The sequence below is a fragment of the Phaseolus vulgaris genome, chromosome 11 (genome assembly GCF_051622355.1).
Source record: "Phaseolus vulgaris cultivar YP4 chromosome 11, ASM5162235v1, whole genome shotgun sequence".
In the NCBI taxonomy this organism is placed as follows: Eukaryota; Viridiplantae; Streptophyta; class Magnoliopsida; order Fabales; family Fabaceae; genus Phaseolus; species Phaseolus vulgaris.
The window spans coordinates 8,395,281-8,406,279 of record NC_143508.1 but is presented as its reverse complement, the minus strand read 5'-3'; the positions used below and the strand labels follow the sequence as shown (position 1 = coordinate 8,406,279).

Here is a 10,999-nt window from a genome sequence, read left to right as displayed (position 1 = left end):
ATTTGTAACTTTTATATAATCAAAATATTTTTATGGTTTTAAAGTGTTTAAATATATAACATATATTCTCATTAAAATCATAATTCAACAAATAATTGCAAGACTTTAAAACTTCAAAATGGAACTCACATTTAAACTCAAACAATCAACTTTATGAACTACTTTTTCAATTTGTTTACTTCTAACAATTATCATTAAATAACATTTCTTTCACTCAATAAAACAAACATTGTAAGATAAATTTAAAACTTGTGATCATGTCACATTTCCATCTAGATCTTTTAACCTAGAGTTCTATTAAAAGATAAAACCAATTTTCTTTACCTGAATAGAAAGACAAGTATTCACAAAGAGCCTCAACTCCTAAAAAAGGTCGGATAAGATAATATGCACCATATAGTTTTCATCAAGTATCTGAATACATCACTAAAACTCTGAACTAACATAGACTATTCTTATGGTCAAATACATCACATGCAATACACATGTATTTAGGTACACATGAAAACTCAAAACTGCCTAAAAGAAAAAAGGAGTAGAAAGAAACTTATTCTAAACAAAAATATAATCGAACAATTTTACTCTATTCACTATCAAGAGTCCAAAACCTCTGATTCTCAATCCAATGAAGGATGTACTCATATTTTTAAAGAGAAGACAGAAGAGAAAATAAGGTTTTCTAGAAAAATAGTGATAATTTTAAAATGAAACTTAATAAAATGTATATACTTTTTTTCATTAATAATAAAAATATTCAGACTCATTCTACTTATATAAGTTTTACTTTAAAATTATTTTCTATATCTTTACAATATATAAATATAAGTTAATTAAAAATGTATGATTAAATATAGTTTTACACAAATATTTAATGTATAATTAATTTTGTAAAAATCTTAACTAATTTTTTTAAAACTATATATCAAATATAATAAGAGTATTTATTAACACTTATGTGATATAATTTCATCATATTAGATCCTATTTGGTTGAAATGAGTAATTCTTTGGTTTGCTTTGCTTTCCAGAAAGTTACTTTAATTATGTACACTAACTTTAGTTATCTTCATTCCTAATATATTATCTTATATGATACAAATGACCCTATTCTAAAAAGAAAACATCATGACTGATAGATCTAATATTTCGAGAACATATAGTTAATGATTAAGAAACATAATAATAGATTAGTAGGTTAAACATAATGACAAATTAGTAGTAACCTACGTAATTTTACTCAGAACAAAATATCTATTATATATTGAAATAATTTTTTAATGAGAAATATTATTCAAATTATATTAAAATAAATATAACGATAGATATGTATACTGAATTAAAGTCAAGTATATCAATATTTAAAAAAATAATTAAAAATAAATAAATTTATATAACAACTGAAATTTAAATATAAATCTCTTTACTATACTAAATTTTTATAAAATTATACTCGCGTTCAGATTAATTTATTCCACACTTAAGAAAATTTCAGTAAAACTAATTCTTTTAAATATTCTAATAAATATTTTCTTGAACAGTCCTTCAACCTGTTTTGCTTTTAATCAATAAGACTACAAATATATATAAAATGGACATTAGAACTTGGTGAATATATCTTTATATATTTTTTAAGTTGCACTTTATCCTAATAACTCCATTTTTTTAAAACCATTAACTTCTATTATTTTATTTTATTTAAAAAAAAAAACATAGTGATAGAAAGTGCTTTTTCTTCTTATAATGTTTGAACAGCACAATTCAATTCTCACTAAGTGACATAGGTGGCATCTTCAAAAGAAAATTTGATCTAACATGTATATTATAATATAATGAGTAAAAAAGTCTCCATCTCATGTACCTAAACTTGAATTTTCTAACCAATTGAATTGAAATGATGACAAACACAAAACACAAAAAAAAAAAAAAAAAAAAACACACATTAAGAAAAGTGTATAAATTAATAACATAAGAAATGAATTGGAACATTATAATTACATGTACTACAAATAATATCTAAAGAAAGTTTTTCCCAACAGTTAGATATAAAACTGTCGTCAAATAACATGATTGTGTCGTATACACTCTTCAAATTTTCCTAAATTATAAACAATCTTATTTTGTCGCCTCTCCAAATAACACTCAATTCTCATAATTTCAAGAAAGACTATTATCCACACTGTTTTACTTTTGCTATTGTTGCACTACACGATGACGCAATAACTTATAATTATATGTAAAAAGAAAGTATAATGAATAAATTATCGCCATCAATTGTTATTCTATCTGAGTTCAAATCATTTTTAAAATGCTACCAATGTTTCTTTTGTTTTTCTTAAAGAAATTAAATGAGCAACTAGTTTTCTGTAAATAAATCCAGATATATTATAAGAATACTATATAAATTATAAAAGGTGTCTCTTGATGCGGAATATTATAGAAAAAATTATTGTGTTTGATCTTAAATTTTTTTGCCTTATATAATCATTCTCAAAATATTCTTCATTTAATTGATATTGTTGATATGAAGTTTAGAAATGGATAATTTAGAAGAAGAACTTATTTCTTAAATTAAGTTGCTGTAATTAAATGATATTTATTATTATTTTTAATTAGTGTGAGATATTTTATTTATTTATGTGTTTGAGAGCAAAAGAAGCTATCTTATACAGAAAGAAAACTTTGACCTCCAAAAAATTAGGGTTTAGTGAATTTAAATATTTATAAAATTGAAATAAAAGAAAATTTGAAATTTGAATTAAAAATTAAATATATAAAAAATTATGAAGAAATATACAAAGAGAATGAAATAAAATATTTTATTGATATTTTGATGTAAGTAAATATTATGGATAAAATAAATGTAAAATTATAACATTATTTTTCTTTTTTATTTTATTTTTATAGTAAATTTGAATTGTGAAGAATAAATTATAATACATTTGTAAATATATTTTTATAATAAAATTCGGATGAAAAAAATATAAAATTATAATGTTGGTACCAAATTAAATGTTGATATTTTTTGTTTGTTAAAATGATATTAAAATAAGTAATAATAAATATTAAATAAAATTATTTGGATATTTTATATAAAAATTAAATAAATGGTTAAAAAATTATAATTAAAAAATAAGTTATTCATTATATGTATACTAATAACAACAAAAAGTTAAGTGAATAAGTTTATTATTAGGTTTAATAAAAATTAATTGGTATTGCTTCTGAAGCTATTAACATGTTTTTTAAAAAGGTTAGAGGAGGTAATGTGGCTTACAAAGTTGATATTCATAAAGCTTTTGACACTCTGAGTTGGTTGGAAGTTCTTATTATTAGTTTTGAAACGCTTTGGTTTTCACCCCTCGTTTGTCAGTTGGATTAGTACAATTCCTCTTTCAGCTATGCTTTCTATCAGAATAAGTGGTAGTTTGGTGGGTTTCTTTCCCTGCAGTCGAGGTGTAAGACAAGGTGATCCATTGTCTCCTTTACTTTTCTGTCTTGCAGAGGAAGTTCTTAGTAGAGGTATCTCTAAGCTTATGAATGATAAGAAGATTTTAAATATGGCTAGTCCGAAAGGTTATCTCACTCCCTCTCATATTTTGTATGTTGATGACATTTTTATTTTTTGTAGGGGGATATTAAGTCTCTTCGAAATTTGAGTACTTTTCTTAAAACATATGGTGATTTTTTTGGTCAATATATTAATAACTCTAAAAGTAGTTTCTTCACCATGGATAATTCTCCAAAATTTGTCACCAAAATTCAAAATATTCTTTCTTGTAGTCATGGTTGTTTGCCTTTCAATTATTTAGGAGTGCCTATCTTTGTTGGTGCTCCAAAGTGTCGATTTCTTCAACCTTTGGCTGATAAAGTCAAATTGAAGCTAGCATCTTGGAAAGGTCAATCTCTTAGCATGATGGGTCGGATCCAGCTGGTCAATACAGTGATTACTGGATTTCTAGCTTATAGTTTTAATATGTATAAATGGTCTGTTTCACTTATTAAGCAAGTTAAGCAGTGGTGTCAGAATTTTATTTGGACTGGTGATATTATGAAAAAAGGTATCGCTACCGTTAATTGGGCGAAAATTTGTTCACCTCTTGAGGATGGAGGCTTGAATATTATTAATCTTCATTATGAAAATAATGCATATCTTCTTAAGCTTGCTTGGAACTTTGCTTATAGCAACAAACCTTGGTCTTTACTCTTGAAAGCCAGAGTTCTTAAATCAAAATACGAGTTTAGAATGGTTTATAGATCCTCCTCTCTTTGGCTTGGAATTAAGCAATTTTATTTTATCATACTTGATTATACTTCTTGGACTGTTGGTACAGGTTCTTTTATTAATTTCTGGAATGATAAATGGTGTTCTACTACTTCTTTAACAAATATTGCAGGGTTATCTGATGGGGCTAGCATTCCAGATACAGTCTCTCAATTTTGGTCAGGTTATGATTGGAATATTCCCTTATCTTTACAGCAAATGCCGTAGTTTTTTAATCATATCATGGTTAGAGAGGAAAAAGATATTCCTAATTGGACTCTAGATGAGTCTGGTCGTTTCACTCTTAAATCGACTAGGACTTTTTTCTTGGAACCAGGAGTTCCATGTTATTGGGGTAAGTTCATTTGGTCTTCATCTATTCCGCCTTCCAAAATTCTAGTACTCTGGAAAAATTTTCGTGGGCGACTTCCTACGGATCAACATATTCAGAATAAGGGTTTGCATATATGTTCTATGTGTACGCTTTGTGAAAAGCATGAAGAATCTATTCAACATCTATTTTTTGAATGTTCTACTGCAATACATATTTGGAGTTGAGTTCGACAGATTTTTCTTACTTCTCAATTTCTCTAATAAGGATGATCTTCTTTCTTTTATTAAGAGTGATGGTAGTCCTTTGGTTAAATTGATTAAGCTTGTTGTGACAACCTTTTCTATATGGATGATATGGCGTATGAGGAATTATGCTAGATTTCAGGATAAGATTGAAGTTTCTAAGGCTATTTCGGTAATTAAAGATTTAACTTGTCTAGTGGGAAATTCGTCTAAAGCTTCAATGAATAATGATATGTTGGATTTCAACGTGATTAAGTTTTTTGGTATTAAGACTCGTAGTGGGAAAGTTCTTCGTCCTCTTCCTGTTAGATGGGAATTTCCTTCACCAGGTTGGGTTAAAATTAACACGGATGGGGCTGCTAGGGGGTATCCTGCTCTTGCTACTTGTGGAGGTATTTTTCGTGGGAGTATGGGAGAATTTATTGGTGCTTTTTCAAGATTTCTTGAAGTTCAGACTGTTTTGGTTGCAGAGTTTTATGGAGTTATACATGCTTTGGAGGAAGCTCAAAAGATGGGACTTACTAATGTTTGGCTTGAATGTGATTCGGTCTTGGTTTGTGTTGCGTTTACTGCTAGGACTAATGTTCCGTGGATGCTTCGTAATCGATGGAATTCTTGTCTTACTTACTGTGGGACAATCAGGTTTAGAGTTACTCATATTTTTTGGGAGGGGAATGCATGTGCTGATAAGTTGGCTAATTTAGGGTTCATTCATAGATAATCATTTCATTGGTATAATAGACTTCCATCTAGTCTGTTCTTAGAATTCTTTATGAATAGGTATAGTCTACCTATGTATCGTTTTTGTTAACATGTGGATTTTTGTCTAGTCCCCCCATATTTTTGTATTTTCTTTCTTTTTCTTTTTTTTAATAATACTTTTTTCATGTAATGGCAGATGATTGTTGTTACTTGAGGTGTCAGCCTTGCTGAGATGTCAAGTTGCATAGTGATGCCTAACATGAAAACTTTTATAAAAAAAAAATTAAATGTATAAATTATAATTTTAAAATAAAAATTAAGAAAAAATTTATATTTAAATTGAAAGATTATGTAAATAATGAGTTATATATAAATATATGTCATAAATTATAACAATAAATATTATATAATCATATTTAATTACAAATAAATATAAAAAAATTATAAAGAATGAAATATGTGGTGAGAATAATTTTTTTTTATATATTAGTTAAAGGTTAAAAAAAACAATATGTGAGATTTAAATAACATAAATGTGAATTGCTTTTAAATGTTTTCATGTTTATTAGTTGTGAATTGTTGTTAATTGTATAAATGATGTAGTATATGTTGAATACAAAAAGGAAAATAAATTAGAGATGGTCATTCATTTAAAATATTTTCTTCAATACATTAAATATTTTGTACGAAATGAAACATAATTAATAAAGATAAGTGGAAGCTTTAGAGTAATGTTGGACACGTCCTTATTATTTTTTTTTTATAAAAACTCATTTCTTTCTTCAATAATTATATTTTTAATTATTTTAAATATTAAAAAATATTTTTTTACAACCAATTTTTTTTGTAAGACATCCAAAGTTAAAATTATCAATTCTTTTTAATTTATTAATTCCTTTTTAAAAATTATTTTACTTTAGTGTTCATCACATACTTCATTTCTCTTTATAATTTTTTATATTTATTTATAATTAAATATGATTATATAATATTTATTATTATAATTTATGACATGTATTTATATATAACTTGTTATTTACATAATATTTCAATTTAAATATAATTTTTTCTTAATTTTTATTTTAAAATTATAACTTATACATTTGTTTTTTTATTAAATCTAATAATAAATTTATTCACTTCATTTTTTTATTACATACATATCATCAATATCACTAATGAATAACTTAATTTTTATTTATAATTTTTTAAACCATTTAGTTAATATTTGTTTTTATAAAATATCTAAACAATTTTATTTAATTTTTACTATTACTTATTTTAATATCTTTTTAACAAACAAAAAAAATACAAACATTATAAGTCGAATTAACCGTATACTCTTTCCAAACCCACCTATCTTCCTCTTCAAAAATAGGACATCGCTCTTGAAAAACCTGGACAAAAAGGTTCTCCAAAGACTTTTCCCAATCGCAGAGCCTCCGTCTCCAAGCTACCTTCCATTTCCAAACACTGTTACTCCAAACCCCAAGCTTTGACACCTTAGCGTCTTTGAGAGAGCTCAGAGAGAAGAGTCTTGGGTAAACACACTTTAACGCCCCACACCCTGCCCAATTATCCACACAAAAAGAAATTCCCTCTCCATTGCCAATCTTTCACGTGATAACGTCTTCAAAACTCCTCCCCTAACCCTCCAAACTTCACACCTCCTTTAAGTCTTTCCACTAGAGAGAAACCCTACTATTATTTGAACCTTCTCAAAAACTTCTCCTGCCACCATATTTAGAATCCAAAACCTCCTTCCACAAATCCCCCTTATCCATCCCCAAACGCCAAATCCATTTCCCTAATAACATCGTGTTGAACGCCTTTAAGTCTAGAATCCCGAGACCCCGACCTCACGAGACTTGCAAACCTTATTTCATGAAACCCAAACAATCTTTCTCCCGTCACACCCCCGCCCCTAAAGAAAATTCCTTTGGATTCCACATGTAATTTGGTACCTACCTGTACAAGTATTAACTCTTTTAAAGTGTAGATAAAATAAATTAAAATTGCAATAAATATATAATCATGATTAAGTGCACTAAGATGAGAGTCACAAAGATCATGAGAGATAGAGAGAGTCATTTTATTGAGTTTCAAGAGATTTGAGAAAGCAGAGATAAAGTGAGAAATGACAAAGAGAGAAAAAACAGTGATAAAATTCTAAAATTCTAAAATTCAAATTAGAAAGCAACAACTGTCTGTGAAAAATTGAAAAAATGAAGATATATTTGAGAAAATTGAATTAAAAAAAAATGTTCTACATTCAAAACTGCTTTTGATAACCGTTTTAATATGTTTTATAAAAAACAAGAAATGACGCAATGCTCATAATACAATAATAAAATTAAATATCAATATAAGAAAAAAATAAGAAAAAAATTGAGAGTAATTAAAGAGAGAAATCTTTTTATATATAGATATAGATAAAGTAGTTGTATGATTTTTTATTGTATTTCACACCTAATATCCTCTCTCTTCCTCTAACACAGTAAACATATATGTAAATTATTTAAAAAATTTACAAACAGATAAAGGTATAATAGGATAAATATGATAAACATTTATTTAAATTTTGAAAAGAAAGATAGATAAAGAATAATTATAGATATTACACAGGTAATTAAACCTAAAGGGTTTGCCTCATTATTAGTTTCCCCAGCCCATATATTTTGTACATTCTATTGTTGGTAGAAACACAACTCTTGTCAAGTGCTTACAACGAATGTGTCTCAATAGACATAATCCTGGGACTTGGTCACCTTCCACATATAAATGCTTAATAGAGTTTTCATACTTTCCCATCCAATTCAAGGAATCAAAGTCATCTTTTGTTCATCATTGAAGAGAAAGAACCGGGGTTTGATCTGACGTTGAGGTGAGGGGAGAACTAACTCCCCCACCATCAACCGTCACGCCTTCACAACTATTGTTTTCATTCCCCAGCACAAGAACAATGTCTATGTTAGGTTCCCCATTCCAGCTTCTGGAAGTCAACATTATATCTGCACAAGACCTTGCACCTGTTTCCAAATCCATCAAAGCCTATGCAGTTGCATGGCTTGACCCTGAACGCAAACTCACAACCCAAATAGACCCTGATGGCCACAACAACCCCACATGGAATGAGAAATTCGTGTTTCGTATCGATGAAGACTTTCTCTATGCTGACGACTCCGTTGTCATGATCGAAATCTACGCCTCCACATGGCTACGCGACATTCTCGTCGGCACCGTTGGTGTTCTACTCTCCAACCTCTTGCCACGTTCCATTAATCGTACATCCAAGATTCGCTTCATCGCATTGCAAGTTCGTCGCCCCTCGGGTCATCCCCAAGGGATTCTCAACATTGGAGTCAACCTCGTTGACCCCACGCGGAGGAGCATGCCGATGTATTCAGAGCTCGGATCCTCCACCGTCGGGGATTGGGACGCGGACCCTAAGAAACAGAAACCAATGTCGAACCAAACGCCGTCGAACGAATTCAACAGTGCCAATTGCAAGCTCTTAACGCTACAGCGCTCCGCGAGCGAGAAGAACGACTCCACCATAAACGACTACACATACAACAATTACCCGAAGGGTTACGAAGATAATGAAGATTGTCAGGGTTCTGAGCTTGGGATGCCGACAACGAAGAAAGGGATGGTGATGAACTTGAATGGGTCGTTGTGTTCGGATGTGGGGCCCTCGCCATCAGTTGTGGCGACGGCAATAGCTAAGGGGTTGTACCCATTTCCGATGATGGCACCGCGGAAGACAGGGAACTTGGTTTTTGAAGGGTGGCCGGGTAAGGAGAAGGGTCCGGAAGAGTTGAATACGAAGATTGATCGGTGGCGATCGATGGAGCGTGGTGGGGTGGCGGTTTATGATCATCTAGGACAAAATGAGAAAACGGGAAAGCATAATGTTCTGAAGGGGAAAGGGCAGAACCAACGACGGGGTGGTGCGAATGGAGGACTATTTTCGTGTTTTGGGACAGCGATGGGGTGTGAGTTTTCGATAACTTGTGGTGGGGGTAATAGAAGTCGAAAGAAGAGGTATGAGGGTGGTGGTAGAAAGGCTCATGTTAGTCTAGCGTCTGAACTCACCTACGATGAATCTTATATTTGATGTTAACAAATTTAAGGAATTACAAGATAAACTAATGCATGCATGACCTTGTCGCGGGTGAAGTAAATTGATTTATGTTGTAATGGACGATTATATTTACAAATGTATTATAATTTATTCTCCACAATTTAAATTTACTATAAAAATACAAAAAAGCAAAATAATGTTACAATTTTACATTTATTTTATCCATAATATTTACTTACATCAATATACCAATACAATATTTTAATTCATTCTCTTTGTATTGATATTTCTACATAAATTTTTATATATTTAATTTTTAATTTTCAAATTTTATTTTATTTTAATTTTATAAATATTTAAATTCACTAAAAAAACTAATGCAAATGCTACGCTTGATGCTTAAAAATGAGAAGAAAAAAATACAAAAATAAATAAATATAGAAAATAAAAAAAAACAACAATTAAAATAGAAAGAAAAACAGAAATAAATAAAATTTCTCAATTCTTTTTAATTTTTAATTTTTTTACTTTTGAAATGGTGCTAGATAGAGAAATAAAAACAAAAGAGTGTTAGATAGGAAAATAAAAACAAAATGTTACTACTAAATGAGGAAATAAAAGTGGAAATAGTGATATCTGAGAAAAAAAATCTCAACCTCAGGCACCACCCACAAAAACTACCCATCAAGACTGAAAGATCAAACCATCCTCATGCAAACCAAATGGTCGAGACACCAATCATAATAAGAGGACAAAGTAGAATTCAACTTGGAAATTAGCCATGACCATACCTTTAACTGAACCACGACAAACATTTCCACATTATAGACCACTCCCCCATTGAAAATAACGTTGTTCTTGTGCTTCCAAATCTCGCTAACTACTGTAATCCAGATCGTTCCTCAAACTTCATTCACCGTGGCTGAAGCGTTCCACATCCTAAACTGATGAAAGTTTAGAATTAGTTCGTTATGAGACACAAACGACACTTCAAGCCAAGCAAAACACTGACTCCATATTTTCCAAACTATTCTACACTCAAAAAACAAGTGGTGACAAGACTCCTCCTCCACCCCACAAAAACAAAACAAGAGACTTTCAACCGTGATCCCCCGCTTTTCTAAATTGACCCTAGTGGCAATCTTATTTTCCAACACCCTCCAAGCATAGACAAACGCCAACAGAGAGGCTTTAGACCTCCAAAATTTGTTGTAGACTGATATATTCTCTTCTTCAACAGACCTTCTTAAACAATTATAAGCCGAAGTAACCGTATACTTTGGGAACTCCCCATCCTTCCAAACCCACCTATCTTCCTCTTCCAAAATAGGACATCGCTCTTGAAAAGCCTGGACAAAAAGGTTCTCCAAAGAC

At 29.9% G+C, this 10,999-nt stretch overlaps 1 protein-coding gene across 1 annotated transcript; it reads left to right on the top strand.

The window, feature by feature from the left end:
* Positions 1-8,500: 8,500 nt before the first annotated feature.
* LOC137833492 (uncharacterized) lies at positions 8,501-9,658 on the top strand. The gene has a single exon (XM_068641838.1). The coding sequence runs from the start codon at positions 8,501-8,503 to the stop codon at positions 9,656-9,658; it is 1,158 nt and encodes a 385-aa protein (XP_068497939.1).
* The last annotated feature ends 1,341 nt before the right edge of the window (positions 9,659-10,999 follow it).